The sequence below is a fragment of the Anarrhichthys ocellatus genome, unplaced genomic scaffold (genome assembly GCF_004355925.1).
Source record: "Anarrhichthys ocellatus isolate YVR2014 unplaced genomic scaffold, GSC_Weel_1.0 scaffold15, whole genome shotgun sequence".
NCBI lineage: Eukaryota > Metazoa > Chordata > Actinopteri > Perciformes > Anarhichadidae > Anarrhichthys > Anarrhichthys ocellatus.
In genome coordinates this window covers 3,006,074-3,023,083 of record NW_022280045.1, presented here as the reverse complement: position 1 = coordinate 3,023,083, position 17,010 = coordinate 3,006,074, and the positions used below count along the sequence as shown (strand labels likewise).

The 17,010-nt window shown below is 43.7% G+C and overlaps 1 protein-coding gene across 8 annotated transcripts in view; it reads left to right on the top strand.

Moving 5' to 3' along the window:
- The window catches only part of kmt2cb (lysine (K)-specific methyltransferase 2Cb), a 63,472-nt gene that overhangs the window by 8,528 nt on the left and 37,934 nt on the right, over positions 1-17,010 (top strand). For 7 of the 8 annotated variants that reach the window (XM_031854402.1, XM_031854398.1, XM_031854400.1 and 4 more), the window contains 10 exons: positions 5,263-5,351; positions 7,139-7,286; positions 8,708-8,914; positions 10,168-10,277; positions 10,434-10,543; positions 11,136-11,298; positions 11,432-11,603; positions 12,737-12,851; positions 15,388-15,563; positions 15,765-16,138. In XM_031854402.1, the coding sequence (XP_031710262.1) occupies positions 5,306-5,351; positions 7,139-7,286; positions 8,708-8,914; positions 10,168-10,277; positions 10,434-10,543; positions 11,136-11,298; positions 11,432-11,603; positions 12,737-12,851; positions 15,388-15,563; positions 15,765-16,138 (1,621 nt within the window). In that variant the 5' untranslated portion in view covers positions 5,263-5,305. The remainder of the gene's footprint in view (positions 1-5,262; positions 5,352-7,138; positions 7,287-8,707; positions 8,915-10,167; positions 10,278-10,433; positions 10,544-11,135; positions 11,299-11,431; positions 11,604-12,736; positions 12,852-15,387; positions 15,564-15,764; positions 16,139-17,010) is intronic. The other variant, XM_031854397.1, reaches the window with a different exon arrangement.

Genomic DNA, 17,010 nt, shown 5'->3' with positions numbered 1-17,010 from the left:
CATTCTCCAGGCAGTATATTACAGGAAATAAGTACATTTAATACACACGATTTGTATCAATCTATCATTTTACACATGGTATAAAACGGAGACATAGTTTAGCGTAGCACTTGAGAAAACTGTTGCAATGGAAGATATCAAAACAAGGCCCTCAGTCACTACGGTCGGCTTAATTTCTGAGAACTTGCATAACCAATATCTAATGTTTACTTGATAAAAATACAGATCATTTGTTGATGTTTTGTACATTGCTGTTGGTTGTTCAAACTGGCCATGTTCTGATTAGAGGACCTTGTCTTCTCGGGGTGTTGAACAGTTCCACAGACGTTTCTCATGAGGCGTTGAACAAGGTGCCCGGCTCCGTTTGTGACTTCCATAGCGATGTATAAAGCAGCTTTGAGCTGCTCTGTCATATAATGCCCGCGAGGTTCTTAACTCTCTCCTTAGTCCGTCCTCTCAATCAATCTTAATACCCTGCTCCCAATGGATCGTTTAATCTGCGAGCATCCAGACGATGGTTAATGCCACAGTGGAAGGATGACCTGGTACACACCCGAATGGCTTCATGTGGAGGAACTGGTTAAGAACAAACCAGGAGCAGAAATGCGTTGTTTTTTATAGTGTTGTAATGGTTGGTCAGTGTTGTCGTGGTCAGAATTGAGACCTTAGTTGCGTGTGTAGAAACAGATTTTCTGTTACGGGTGCAGAGCGTTATAAAGCGTTGTTGATGCCACAATTATCTGTCCCATTTGAGATTTCATTGACTCAGATCCACTGCACCTCCTTAAAACGCCCCCCCTCCGCCAACTCTCAATAATAACCCGAGCTTTATGGATGGACCTCAGGTTTTACCGCCTGTCAGCAAATTCAATGCGCCCTAATTTCTCACTATGGTTCATGATGAGGCTAAAGGGCCCTGGTCCTCCTGGCTTAAAACTACCTGTGAGGCAGTGTGTAGAAACCAAACTAGCCCAACTGTAATACACTCGAGCGTGAAACAACTTCACAGAGCTGTTAATTATCTGCATAGCGCAGTCTTGTGTTCACACCAACTGGCTTCCTCTTCTAAAGGATGTTAGCGGTACGAGTATAAACATTAAAATGACCAATGTTAAGTGTTAAAAAAAAGCCAGTTTGCGTGTGACAAAAGAGAACGTGTCAGAAATCGCTCTTGTAGACCCGCTTGTTTGAATTTACTAGATTTGCCCACGCTCCATCTGCTCGTCAGTCCATTTCAGAGCAGCATGCTCCTTTTCAGGTTTTCCGGGCAGCACGCTGCTGACTGGAACTACTTACCCCAGCATTATTTTCACCTTTTCTTTTTTTTTTTTTTTTCCTCTCTCTTTCTCCCTGTGGTGGGACTGTGGGGGGGATAAGTTGTGCAGGGTATGGGGTTGAATGTTAGTCTTGAGCGTTTGTCAGTTAAACAACGGCCTGTAATTTGATGCCTTTTTGAAAGGAGTTATATATAATTAGGGTTGTATGTTATGTAGCAGTCTATGGTTAAGACGTCACCGCCGCCAACTACATTGCGTGTAATACACCAGATCGCGGTCACAGATCTAAATGTCCCACGCGGCTAATTTTTCTGCATTTGAATTTGCTCTCTGGAATCAAAACCCACTTGCATGTCGTTGGGTGTAGACGATCAAAGTGTTTGCCTGTGAGACGGAAGGTGTGTGGTACTCAAAACATGATCGTGATCTACGACCGAAAAAGATGTATGGCGTGTTGCTCTGCTTCTGCTGTAGGCATGGTTAGATCGGTCCTGGTGCCTGACACGTCTCTGACCTCTGATCAGCTGATGTAGAGTTCAGAGAATGTATATAATGACATTCTCTGTCCAGACCTACGTTTAGCAAATCGACAAATTGCGCCAGATTTATTATAATGTATGTAACTGCATATTGATCAGTTGTCACTTTTGATTATTTTGGTTTGTGCAGAAATAACTAAGCTGCTTTTTGAGGTTTATCTTCATAATATCTCATAAAGTCATCAATATTTATTGTTCTTTGTTCCTCGTGAGTTCTTTAAGTTCAGTTTCTGTCATATCGGCGTGATCTGTTAGAATTGATTGGTTTGCTTCTCCCTTATTGAGATATTTCTGTTTGACTCGAGCTTACTACCTGAACCTTGTGTTCTTAGCCGAGGTTTGCCAGAGGCCTCTTCTGTCATCCTCTGGGGGGTTTTTTTAGGGTTGTTCCTTATCTTGACATGGAAGTAATTTCAAGGGAGGGGTTGATTTGGCGTCTAGCCATTTGTGATTTTTCTCTCCAGTGGCACTGAAAATTACCCCCTCATCCCTCCATCTCCTCCCTCACTTCCAACCCCCTGTATCCTCCCGAGTACCCATGAGACACGCTGCTGTCATTTGGCCTGCGCTTTCTCTACCCACTTAGCATGCTAACAATTGATGTTGCTATTTAATTTGTATCCGCGACAATTATTCCTTCCACATGGCGCTTCCAAGATTAGTTTAACAGAGCTCCCCATTGGAGGATGCTGACACTGAGAGATCTCCCCATACTGTATGCAGAAGGGGGGGAGGGGGGTGGGGGTGCACGTGTGTGCAGCTGTATGACTTGGCACAGAGGCTTATGGTTGGAAACGTAGACACGCTTGTCTGATTTGCTGACGTAGCACATTCAGTAAGATACGGGAAGGTTTGCACTTTTTTTTTTTTTTTCATAATGGCTAAATTTTAAATTTCCTGGTTTTAAAACTGTCATCACGTCTGTTAAGTGATGACACGGGGAAGTGGGGAAAACAGGCTATGATTACATTTAACCGGGCACTCCAGAGAGAAAATCTTAAGCAGGAGCAGTAATGAGATATTTTTGGGTCACTCAACAGGAGACGGACACACGAGAAGGGATATCCTGATCAAGTTATTTAGCTTTGGATCTCAATCCAAGTCCTTTTAATAGTGAGTATTTACCAGTGAACTGTTTCTGAGCGTTGCTACCTGCAAACCACTAAAATTGAAATATGTAATTAGGTTGAAAGCTTCTCTCCCCCCCCCCATAGTTTTATGTAGTCGAATGTTTTGCATTGTGTCCTGTAGAGAGATATGAAGTTGTTGGTTCAGGTAGTATTGGACAGGATGTTGGCAGCTTGGTCCCTTGCATGAACAAATGCTTAAATTTGTTACAATTAACGACGGCTGTTTCCTTGTATTGCACCGAGGTTCTCTCGCTTGATACGCAGAGCTTCTAAAACATGATGCGAAGGGTGCGAGTAGGACTATTGTACATTTTCTGGTACTAGTGCTGATACAGTACCTGAGTTTTGGTACTGTGAAATAAAAGTCTATTAAAAAGAGTTTATTTAAAAAAAACGGATAAAAGCCATTATTTTAATTAATAAACCAACACCAGTTTGAACTTGATTTTAGACAATAAATAAAAACCAGCATGGTTCTGTCTATCTCCGTCAGTGCGCTCCGGGAAACTTTGGTTTTCCGAGGAGTTATCTGCATAGCAGATAAGCCATTTCCAGTTTGTAGAGTTTACAGAGCACCACATCTGTCTAAAATACTAAGTACTTACACCCATAAGAAGGTCGTGGGCGAGGTTTTTTTAGCTGCAGCTTGTTCTCCGGGGGAACAGCTTAAACCGGGAGCAACGCACCAACACACCGGCGTATGTCGCCGAATTGCCCCTGCCCGAGTGCTGGTATGGTTTGAATGTTATGTTTTGCACATGTCTGTTTGTTATAAGCTTTACAATTCTAATAAGACTTATTATTTGGTTCACACGGTGCACTGTTGGACGAATGCAAACACCCCTTAAGTGATAAAAAATTGATCTAGCCCAACACTGGTGTGTTCATGGCTGAGTCTGCACTTAGTAGTTATGAACAATGTCATTTGTACTGAGCAGTATCATTACCCAGTCGCGTAACAAGCAGCATCTTGATTAGTCTCTCGTAGTACTACCTACAAGAAATCCTTGTATATTTGTTTTTGCCTATAAAACATTTCTTTAATTGAATTAGACTGTTGGAGAAAACATTGTGTTTATACTTTATAGTCTCAAACAGGCCTTTAAACAAATAAAATGTGTTTGAATATGATGATCTTGCAGGTTGCTAATGAAGAATTATTTTGAATTCGTCACTGGGAAATGAACAGAGCGCTGACCTTTTTCACAAACTCGCAGTTTTCAAAGCACAGCCGTCACATTACCACTAATGTACGTACGTACCCAGCGGTGACGCCTGTGACTGAATCAGAACGAGCCTTATTTTCAGAGGTTCAAAGTGCCGTGTTCTACGCACAAATTGGTTACAGTAGCTTGCTGTCAACAGATAGAGTAGCTGTCAATTACATATAATAGTGAGAGGTTTTAGCTGTGTTTTTTAGCTGTGTGTTACCCTCAGTAATTCTATTCCCCTGGGACTAATCCTCAACAGGAGGGTTGTTTGTGTACCTATCCACGGACGTCCGTTGAAAACACCGGAAGTAGAATGAAAGTAGATTTTGCATAAATAATTGTTTGTTTGTTCTTTATTATAAAGGGAATAATAGCAAAAACAGACGGACACGTATTGTGTATTCTCTGCTTTGTTGGTTTTGTCCAAAGCTTCAACGCACAATGCCCATTTTATATATCACAGCCCCAAATGATTGCGTGCAACAACCCTAAGGATGAGTATGTTCAGGATACCAAACATGACTGGTGCGCATTCATGATTAAATGTTTGTTGGAGCGGTCTTAAATTACAGAGCTATTATCATACGATAAGTAATGTCTGTACTCCGTGTTCAGGTCGACTCTAATCAGTCGTCACCCCTCCAGGGAATGTAAAGGAGAAAGGTAGTTGTTCCACGTAGCTCTGAAGATGAACACGCACATTTCAATTCTGGTATGAGCAACAGTAAAAGATTCATTATAACTCTGTCACCCCCACATGGGCATAGTCATGTATTTATGGATGATGTTGCATTAGTGCCATAATGCCCCTTTATTGCAATCTCTTTATCTCAGTCTTTCAAGCAAAGTTATCCGATTGCTCTGCCTCCATCTTTAAACTCCACATGCCACCAGTCGCCCCCCAACTACCACCCTTCCGCCTTGCCCGGCGCCCTTGAGTGCCTCCATTAAAAATCAGTGACAGCTGTGACTATATTTAACTAATTCATGACCTCACCACCAACCCCCCCCACCCTCCAGAGGCAAACCCCAGGCCCTTTTTCTCGTCTTGTTCTTTTTCATTGCGCCTGTTTTTTTATTTGTTTGTGTCTCCTCCTCACCCTAGGGGTCGCACCAGAGGGAGAGTTGTTGTGGATGAGGAGGACAGCATGGATGGGACTGAGATAACAGAGTCCACAAGCCCTCAGGACACAGGTGAGACTTTGCAATTTCCCCCCCCCCCCCCTTTTTTTTTTATCCATTATGTACACGTTGGTTACGTTGGGGCGTGATCGAAGACTTGAACTTGCACATCCAGGCCGCCTCATGCAGACGGTGCTTCAGATGGGTATTTCGGTAAAGGTAGAAGAGGAGTCTCCCTCTCCTGGAGGAGGATGGATGAGAGCTCTTTCTTGGCACCCCATGCTTCTACTTCAGGGCTATAATTGAAAGGGTTTAGCTTGAGCTGTGAAGCTGCAGTGAGTGCGTATTCTTTTTTTTTTTTTTTCTTTTTTTTTCTTTTCTCTCTCTCTCTCCCCCCTTACTGCTTCAATCTCTCCTCCTGCTCTGAGATTGGCATTGAGGTGCAGTGGGAAAGAGCCCTAGGCTAATGCCCTCTAAAAGCTTTTTAAAATCCCATCAGTCTCTCCAGACCCATTTATGTGCTTTTTTTTTATATGTGGACATCGCGTCACGTGACCATGCCTCCCATTCTCATACATCTCAGCGCTGCTCTGTTGCTGAGCTGGTGATATTGTGGAGTGAAATTCTGCCGGTGGTTAGCGTTGCTTTTATTAGCTATGGTTTACATCACACAAACAATAGGCAATTATTAGCAGTTTTGAAACTGTGATTTTCTTTTTTCTTTCGAAAAATTCCCAACAAATCCCATGCCCACTAGGGCCGGTGTCCGTGTGGGCATGGGATTATTTGTTTTTTTTCCGGCGCAAAAATGAAATTTCTATACAGTATTGTCCCCAAAGTGATATACAGCTGAGGTCAAGCAGTTTATCTGCAAATCTTTGCTTTGAAAAGGTAAAGACGTGGGTTTAATATCTCCTCTTAATCTTATGTTTAACCCTTGCTTTGCTTCATTTGCACAATGTAACTTAAATGTTTAATGCAAACCACTTTTGAAAACATTTTTTGTATAGTTAAAACTATCGCAAACCAAATACTTAAACATATTTCTTTTATTTTGAAAATCCAGCATAGTGACATATTAAATGCTTATCAGAATAACAATGTTGCTGTTAAATATTATGAAAAAACAAAGTGATATTACCTCGCTCATATCTGAAAACTGCTATTAGGAGGTAATGAGCTTGAATTTGTCCTTGTGTGATGCCATTGGATGACGCTGAATCATTGCAGTATTAGCCTAATTACATCTCAATGAAATGTTAATAAAAATTCTGCATGGCCCACACCCTCAGTGAGAGGTACTTTTGGGAGTTGTTTTGTATGATTAGCACAGTGAATTGTGCCATTTCTTTTGTCATTTAGATCAAAAGCACTCATGATACTAACACAATAGAGTTTAGTTGTATTTCAGGCATAATATTCCCCATTAATATTAAACCCCACTTCTTGAGAGACATTTTGGCATCGGTGATTCTTGTTGTTTTTTTTCTCCCTCCCCTGCCTCCATTGTTATTGCTATTCTGAGCAAGAGCGTGATGTTCCCAGTGGGTTTAGTATAATCAGTGCTTGAGCATATGGTCCCCATATATTACCATCCATCTCACTTATAAAGGCTGTGTTTTTGACCTGAAGGAAACTGACTAGAATGCAATCTACCTGCCATATGACAGCCTGTACCCGCCAGAAGCTGCACGCCGAATTGACAGTCATAATTGGCAATGAGTTAAAGAGCGGCTAATAGCATCGAGGTCAATGTTGAATGGGCTCCAATGCTCATAAATGCTCTGGAGGGATTAAATGCTAAGTAATTTCTTACTGACTAACTGGTCTTTTTTGTTTTGTTTGTTTGCTCTGATCAGAAACACCAATCCAGCCAGTGGAAACTGTGGAAGTGGTGGCCACTGAGTTGCCAGAGGAGGACAAGCCCTCTTCCCCTCTGGCCCAGAGCCCTCCAGCCGAGAGTTCAGCAGGACCATCTGTCCCAGCGAGCAGAGAAGTCCAAAGCAGGTTAGAAACACTAAACTTCGTGTTTTTATAAATGTTCATATGAATGTGTGCGTGTAAAAGCATTAGCATGCAATTGTGCATTGTGCATGTGTGTGTGTAGCAATGTGACATGCTGTTTGCCTTGCTGTGTACACATGCATGGATGAATCGAAATGGAGTCATCAGCCGGTAGCGGCAGCAGTCTCTTCCCAGGTGCCACCCTGTTAAAGGTTGTAATCAATCTTCCGGCCTGTCTGTGCTATCGATGTTAGTGATGGAGGGCAGACCGGCACCCTCTCCTGGGATCTTATTAACAAGGCCGTCTCATCGCCTAAAAAAATGCGATAAATATTTACCGTTTTACTTCTCAACTTTCCGGGGTTCTTGGCTGCTTTATTCTCTCTGTTGTTTCTTTGCCGCTCTGACTCTAAAACACCCTTCTCCCAATGCAATCTGCAACACGTCCATGTCCAGTTATTCATGTAAGATGATGGTTTTTGTTGTTAACTTATTGCCTACATGTAGAATTAGGTGCATTTGAGAAGGAGTCTGGCCTGGTACTTATGGTGTGTTCACACTATACACGAAGCAAACTTTTCACGTGGCTTGATTGCATACAAAGTTAATGCCTTTGCAGAATTCTTGAAATATTTCAACTCTGTGTCGCCAAAGCCTATTGATGTTAAGATTCTCCTCCAGTTGACACTGAAGTCGTGGCGTTGATGAATCAGAAATGGAGGGAAAATATATTTTAGCCATCCCAGAGCTCTACAATACCTCATATTTGTTCAGAGACAAGAGGCGTAATTATGTGTATACATGTATGCGTATAAACCATAGAGTTTAACTGAGACCATAACCTCGCTGCTGTATTTATGCCTGGATGTCGTTATTTTGAGTGTTGACGGAGCAGCTCCAATGTTAGCATAGCCTAGCACCGATTGATCCAAGCTCCCTTCAGAAAACAAGCGTTTTACAAGTTGTTTGCTTGTCGTCTTGCAGACAGAGCGCCTCCAGTTGACGTTATGTACCCAGCGTAACTGGGATACGCGCCCACCTCTCCTCTCCGGCACATCTAGCGCAAGAGCTGCAAATAAACCCAAATAATCCAGCGGTCAAACGTGCGCATGTGATGCTGGGCAAAAAAAAAGCTTCACTGTGAATACAGCATCATATACCATTGAGGATTTCATAAGTGGTTCATTTTGTGTGTGTGTGTGTGTGTGTGTGTGTGTGTGTGTGTGTGTGTGTGAAGACAGTGTGTGCGCCAGCCAAATGTAGGCTTTCTGCATTTGTACCGGTAAGTATGTTGCTACACAGACAGTCCCATTGCCAGAAGAGGAAGGCCTTAATTCATGGTGACATGCGTGGCACTGTATTAAGTCACAGTAGGTATATATAATTAAACACCCCCCTACCACCCATTTCTTTCTTTGTTTCAGCGAGTGTCTCTGTGCCTTCTGTTACTGCGGTGGCCGTAGCCTGCTGGGTCAGGGGGAGCTGCAAGTATTCAGCACCACGCCTCAGTTTGAAGCACTCTTCAGCCACAAGGGTGGAGGAGGCTCAACGGGCGAAAGCAGCGATGGCGATACAACCACTCAGCCAAAAATGGCCGGAGAAACCACCTCAGGACAGAGGGAAAAGACGAAGTAAGTAGGCCTGGCGGACACTGTTGGACACAAATGGTTTGGCTGCCGGTGTTGGTCAGGATAGCCGAAGTGGGCGAAAACACCTTTTACCCCTTTTCCTGGAAAGCAGTGTTGACACACAGTGGATTTGTCCTGGTGAAAGAAACCAATGATGGCGCTTAATAAATGACCACACATTCACACGCTAACTCGTACACACACAAAGGAGCATGCACACAAAACAAACACACAGACCTCACAAGCTAACAGCCTCTCTCAGTTAACAGGTTGTGTTGTCGCTCTACATTGGAAGGCTAAATTATTACTTTGCCTCAGCAGTCCGTGTCCCCAGGTCCAGGGATCCCACATCAGGGGAACGGCTGCACACAAGCCTCTCGTGTGTGTGTGTGTGTGTGTGTGTGTGTGTGTGTGTGTGTGTGTGTTTGAGCACTACATATTTGCGCACTGTTCCAACAAAAGACCCTCCTCGGACTATTGGACAGCTGCCTAATTTGTTTTGGTCCTTTTGGAACCAGTTGGGCGTCTCACTGGGTTCCCGGTGACGTAACGGGGCAGTGGGAGCAGTATGGGATCTGGCCACATGCCAAGCCAACCAGTAGCTGTTGTGTTGCTGCCGTGTGATTGGTCAATAGGGCCAGTCCTCGGTTAATGCCACACGGAGACACCGGAGGAGAAATTGTATCTCGATTTGTCAGAGAAGCGGAGACGTTAGACAAAATGCCAAAACTGTGTACACGTGAGGAGGTAGAAGATAATTGAATGAAACTTTTGGCTGTAAACAATAAGCTCTCAGGTGTGAGCGATCATGCTTCTAGAAACCGTTCTCTTGATTTTGGCCGTTGGTTTGTTTACTGGAACTAAGGTCCTTTTTAAATGCTAATGCTCCCTCTCCACATTTTCCGCATGCTATGCAGCTCACTAGTTCAAGCCAGGGGCTCGGGGAAACGCATCCTTTTCAACAGATTTTATGAGACAGAACAGCCAGCCTCTTGTGCACATGCCAAACAAGATGGCCCTCTTCCTCCTCCTCCTCCTCCCCCTCCTCCCCCACAGCTTTTTATTTGCTCTCTAAAATTTTCCCCCAGCTCATTCTCTCTGTCTTCATCTGTCTGCTTTTGTAAAAACTGAACATGGTCCTCTGCCTTAATGTCTCTACTCTGGATTCATTCCTAAATTGACTCAGACTCTCTACTTAAAAAAAGAAAAACCTGTGCTGACCTGCTTTCTCTGCAAACCTCTTCCTTTTGTTCCAGTGGGTCTGAAAGCTGCGAGGAAGAACCAGACCCAGCCAGTCGATTTTGGGATGAACTTTCTCATGTCGGCCTCCCACAAGATCTTAACGTCCAGTCTCTCTTCGAGTCAGGTAAAAACCAATAGACTTAGCATTTCTCTTCCTTTTTACGAAGCATTGTCAGCATCATCTGTTGAAGCTTAGCACGTCGACTCAGAATCTTCACCGGACACAAATTAGACGCTAACCTTTGTGTTTCTTCACTTCCTCAATGTCTTGAAATTCCAGGGCAATGCTGGGCACATCAGAGTTGTGCCTTGTGGTCCGAAGGTGTTTGTGAGGGCGAGGGACAATCTCTGCTTAATGTGGACAGAGCCATTGACTCAGGGAGCACAAAGGTGAGTCGGAGGGGGGGGAGAAGATCCGTGGACTAATGAGTGTTAACAGCATCTTAATGTGTTGGGGCAGCAGTGAGACCGCTTCAGTGAGGCACAGCAAAGCTGATGGATCAGACTGGCTGGTAAAGGTCGGCCTGGCAGCCGTGGATCTCTCAGCTGTGAAATGGAAAAGGTCACGCCACTCAACGGGGCTGAGCCCTCGTGGCAGCTCAGCTCCTCGTGTTCACAGTGGCACAGCTCACAGCTCTCTCCGAGTGCGTCTGCAGCCCAATGGCCTATCAGCAAATCTTGCATTTGATCTCCAGAGTGCACACTTATAGAACTGAGTGGAATGGCGAATGGATGAGGTTCTGTCATGAATGTGACCAACAGGGGTTAGAAGAGGGGGGTCTTCTCTAAGTTGGGAAACCAGATGACTGTTTTTCTAACAAAAAGACCTTAAGGGATGAAGCACTGTTTTTACATAAGCCAGCCAGTCAGTCACGAAAAAATGTCACGGACATGTTTTAGAGTTTGTTGTTTCCTCGGCTAAGAATGGAATTGATTAATTTTATATATGTGTATATTGGTATCTCTCTCTCTTTCTCTGCAGCACTGTGCATACTGTAAGCGCCTTGGAGCATCCGTTAAGTGCTGTGCTGAAGGATGTGCTCAACTCTACCATTTCCCCTGTGCGGGGGCAGCTGGGACCTTTCAGGATATCAGGAGTCTCTCGCTCCTCTGCCCAGAACACATTGAACTGGCCATTCACAAATGTAAGTGGAGTAGTGTTGTATAGTAAAGAATTATTTGCTCAAGTGAAAATGAGAAATTTGACGAAACGTCTGAATTGTCTCCCCCCGAATTTTCCTGACTTAAATCCTGTTTCTTTCATTTTCTGGCCCATAGTTGTAGATGATGTAAATTGCGCGCTATGCGATAGCCCAGGGGACCTACTGGACCAGCTCTTCTGCACCAGTTGTGGTCAGCATTACCATGGGATGTGCCTGGACATGGCCGTGACCCCTCTAAGGAGGGCAGGTTGGCAGTGCCCGGAGTGCAAAATCTGCCAGACGTGCAAGTGAGTCGCCTTCCCATTCGCCCAAATAAAGTATCCAACACTGAATGTTTTTGTCCTATCTTTTCTTTTTTTTTTTTTCTAATAATTTTCTCTGTAGCTACCGGGCATGCTGCTTACTGCTGGTTTGTTTACCTCTGTGAGGAGATAACTGGATGTTGTACCCTGAAGCACAGTCTTGTAACTTCTGACCCTATTTAAACAGCACAGGGGCTCTGCTAGCAACCAGTCCTGTTTGCCTTCGGTGAACACTGTCCATTGAGCTTTCTGTTCCGTATTTACACAGAAACACTTGTACCAAGTTATTATTGCACAGCATGGTGTTTTTCAAGATGAGTTTATTGTCATATACTAATCGATTGGATGACTCCAATTTTTTTATTTCTTTGACTTTTGAACCCTTTTATTATTGCCTAAAGCTTTTATTGTGGATGTTATACCAATCATAAATGTATTTGTATTATTTAGCTTTAAGGAGTCAGCAGTCGAGTTGAGTGTGCAGCTATAAATGAGCATCCCAAATATTATGCAGTTTGGTTCAGCGGTATGTGAGATTAGCCATGGACAGACACAGAGATGGATTCACTCACTCACTCACTCACTCTCTCACACACACACAAGACCGATCTCATTATCTCCCTTGTGGAAATATAATAAAAAGCAAATCGAGGTGAATATGATCATGTGTGGGACTTGTTCATAGTTCTTCTTTAAATACAACCCTGCGTAGATATTTGCAGTATATCAAAGTCCCATGTATGGCTGGGCAATATATCGATATTTATATATATGTTGTGATTGGACTGGACATCTTCTTATATTTAGGATATCTTAATTTGGCACAAGTGTTGTCTTTTCCCGGTTTTAAAGGCTGTGTTACAGTAACGTCATGTCATTTTCTGAACTTCCCAGACTTTTCTTTTTAGCTGTTCTGTTATTTGCCTTAACCCACTTGGTCAATATATCCACATTACTGATGATTTATTTATCAAATCTCATTGCGTGAATATTTTGTGGAAGCACCGGTGGTCAACCCTACAAGATTGTCTGTCTGATTATCGAGGCATTTGGTCAGAAATGTTGGATTTTCTTGTCTTATTGTCCTATTTCATAAAACCTTCTCTCTCGCTTTGTAGGAACCCAGGAGAGGACACTAAAATGCTGGTGTGTGACATGTGTGACAAAGGCTACCATACCTTCTGTCTGCAACCTGCTATAGACTCTCTTCCCACCAACGGATGGAGATGTAAGGTAGGAATAACCTCATGAGGCTGGACGGCTTTTTTTAAGACTGTGAAATAATGTTTCATCCGGCTGGTATGTAAAAAATATGAAGTCGGTTTACTTTTGAAGTACCAACCTAGGGCTGGGCGGTATACCGGTTCAACCGGTATACCGGTTTTAATTTCTCGTATGATATGAATTTTTCATATACCGTCATAGCGGTGCACAGCCGAAACAACTGCTGTCGCTCTTCAACAGGCAGCAAAATATATTGTTCGCTGCTGAGCGCGCTATGGTCGGAGCTAGTTGTCTTAGCTGTATTGAGAGGGAACCCTAGTCATGGTTATAACTTTATAACAACAATTAACAACCCACAACTAACGCTCTTTAACAGAGCAAAACACCACGACACAACAGTTTGTGACACATAAACAATTTGTAACACTAATAATTGTACATTTATAAAATTTCCCCGCCGAACTGCATGCTGGGTACAGCGTGCTAACAACAGTCTGCTAACAGCTGGGAGAGGCTCTGTCGCAGCAGTAACGTTACATTAAAGAACAGAAAAGAGCGATGCAGGATGAACAAAGACTGAACAACAAAAGGTATTTTGGTTAGACACATATGCAACGCTGATTACCGTGTAATATGTGTGGTATTTGTTATAAATGTACGTTGGTACAGAGAGGGTGATAAGAAGCTCTACATGGAGGGGCTTAGGACCCAGGGGAATGTAGGTGAAGGAAACAGGAAGTGACGGACCGGAAGACACGCCACACAAACAGCTGTTCACCGCTAGCTGGCCGGTTGGCCGGCCTGTTCTTTTCGGCGTTAATTAATTGATGCTTTAACGCGGGAAAAAAATACCGTGAAACCGCCAGAGTCTTACAAAATACCGTAATGTGCATTTTTGGTCATACCACCCAGCCCTATACCAACCTATTGTTTTCAGCAGCTATTATTTTGGCAGCTGCAACACAAAATTCCCACTGTGTGTGGGCATCAATATTCAACAGGAAAATATTCAAGATATGAATATTTTTTGCTCTGGCACAGAGTAAAATGTCGACCACCCATGAGAATATGACTTCTTGGTGGTTTGTATTTGCGCTTCCTGCAGTTAAAAAATGACTTACTCCGGCTGATCTTTTAAAGGCTTCAGTTCAGCCTCAGCTTAGAACTGTGGTGTGTATGTATATGCGAGTACGTGCCTTTGCATGCTGATCACACGCGTCCCTCAGTGCAGCCCCGACCGTCATCCTCCAGCAGTGCGAATGCGCCTGTCACTCAGGCGGCCGGTAAACACACCGACCAGTTTCCCGCGGTGGTCTGAGGAGGCTGCGGCGATAGAGCCAGCCGCTGAGAGGTAGAAATCAATGAAGAATTACTAATTGTTCCGGTTTCACTGCTCTGTCATGTTCCTCCACCATGTATGAGCACCACAATGGCGGTGCTGCGTTTGAGACAAAAAAAGCGCTTGCACAGGGATAACAATTGATGACAACCATCTCTCTGTACAATCTCTATTTATTTCCTTAAAGTCTTAAAAATGACTTTCCCCAGATCCCAGTGAGATTGCTTTATTGTTGAGTATCTATCAAACCCTATCCAATATTTGTTTTTATGATATTTTTGTATTCATAATACAGCTGCATAGAGTATTTGCCAAAAGTAGCTCTACTTTAAAATGTGTAAACCTATTTAATTATGTTTGAACAACACCAAAGATTGTTTCCTCTTTGATATTTTGTACTTGTGATGTGTGTGAAAAGATGCGTCTTTACAAATGTGGCATGAAGGTTTTGTTAAAATTTCTGCAGCCTCTCTGTTCCCAGCATGAGCAAAATACTGGAGTCCAAACACATTTTTTTAAATGAGCAGCAGCCAAATGGAAGCCAAACGACCACTTTTTGTTGTTGTGTTTTGTACCGGTAAGCAGCTCTGCTTGATGCTGCACACCGTCGGTGTTGATATTTCATCAGAATTGCCCGCCGCTGCTACTTAGTCGCTTGTGCCGCTCTGTGGTTCTGTTGCTCGCAACGCTGTGCTCACTTTTGTCCACTTTCATGCCCAGAAAATAAAAGATAAGACAAAGCAGGAAGTACAGGTTCATGTTTTGGTTATTAGCAACCTGCTTTGAATTGAAGTGTCTGCCATTTGTAACACAACCTGGCAGCATGTTGCAGCCATGTAGCCAGAACAGCACTTATTCGATGCCAATGTTTTTAAAAGTTTCTTTCCTTTTGCCATTTTTTTTAGTCAAAATGATCTGTCTGATTAGAAAATTGCCTTTTATAAACCCATTTCATCAGGGTCTAAAAATGCTGATATCATTTTTTTAGTCGTAATTCCCCAGCTCTACCTCATAGATTTAGCTGGAAAAGAGTCGTGGTCTTAAATATACCCACATTTACTGTGGGCCTGGACAGGTTCCATGCTTGTTCCCCATCCCATGACTTGGGTGCCAAATCTATGGAGCAGAAACACTGTATTCTCACCGTATTGAGTGTGAACAGCTGTCAATGTCATGTTACTAAGAGGGCCTCCTTTTGCTCCTCAGAGCTGCAGAGTATGCATCCAATGTGGGACACGGACCAGCGGGCAATGGCACCACACCAGCCTGCTGTGTGAGAACTGCGTCCAAAACCAGGACCCCGCTCTGTGCTGTTCCATGTGTTCCTGCATCCTGGACCCTGAGCATCATAAAGACTTACTCTTCTGCCAGACTTGTAAGAGGTAAGGAACATGTCTTCAGAACTAGTTCAAATGCAACACTCTTGTTTTGTTTTTTCATTCCTGTGGCAATTTTTGATGTTCCCTGGTAACATTAAGGAAACACTGGGGGGAAACCTCAGCAATAAATATGTCACATTTTAGTTTTTTGCGCAGAGATCCCTCACCAAACAATCCCTTAAAATTCCTTCGCACTCCTTTCAGATGGCTACACCTGGAGTGCGAGCGTCAGAACTCAGGCCAAGCAGAAATCCACCCCGGAGAGGACTATGTTTGTTCCAACTGCAAGTCTCCTGCTGCAGAGCAGGCGCTACAGGCAGAGGATATGGACACCGGCCCAGAGCTCAGCCCTCAGCCAGCCTCCATGCACATAGACTCTGAGACTGGTCTACAGCTGGCTCAAAAGCACACGGACCTAGAACCTGGCACCCAGGGGCCTCCTGAAATGCACAATGACCCCAAACCGGAATTACTTGCTGTTCCATTGCACTCGGATCCAGAGCCCGCTCAGGCTACCGTCCAGGAGGAGAATCTGGCCTCGTCAGCCCAGCAGCCTGGTGGGTCTTTGTTCCAAACAGGTTAGATTAGACACAGGAAGATAACTCCTCTGATCTCTTTCCTTGTGTTGTCTTTAAATCTTGAAGTCTTTATTTTTCCTCTATGCCCCTTCCAGAGAATCTAATCAGCATATTAATCACGTGTTGTTATTGCGAGGACAAGCCAAGGAATGTAACTCTTTTGATAATACAAAATCGCACACACGAGCACCAGGTTATACGAGGGAAAATGAAAGGCGATCTTTGTAGTCGAGGGTTCATTCGCTCGGCCTCTAGCCATGCAGAGGCAGCTGTAAAGTTTTTGGCCATGCAATACGAAAGTGGGCTGTAGCGTCGTCGCCAATGATGAAGTTCTGATCGTCGCCGTTGTTGCAGATGAAAGGATTAGGAGTTATTTGGACTAAAACCAGAGAGAAGCACTCCCTCTCTTTATGTGCAGGGTTTTCTGAGGCCTCCCCAATAACCAGATGGTGTCCTACTAGCAGCAGATTAAAGCCACTCCTTTGTCTTTGTAACTCTGTGTTGTGAAAATTACAAGTACTTTGTTTCTCCCTCCTGTCTCCTGGGGCTGTAACTTGTGCTGCCAGTCTTTGTAAATGAGAAATTGATAGTTGAAAGTGCTTATTTTTATTTCAATTTAACGCTTAGCTAAATGAAACTGCACAGTGCAACTTGAAGCAGAGGTGGACACTTGAGTTGCTGCTCACGCTGCCACAAATCGGCTTTACATTTGACTTGCAGTTTGTCTTTATTACCTTCAGACTAGAGAGACTTGTTAATAACACCACTTAACAGAGGGAGAGATTGTGAAGGCACTGTGACCGGGTCTGATGTTTGTCATATCGCTGTGTGTGTGTGTGTGTGTGTGTGTGTGTGTGTGTGTGTGTGTGTGT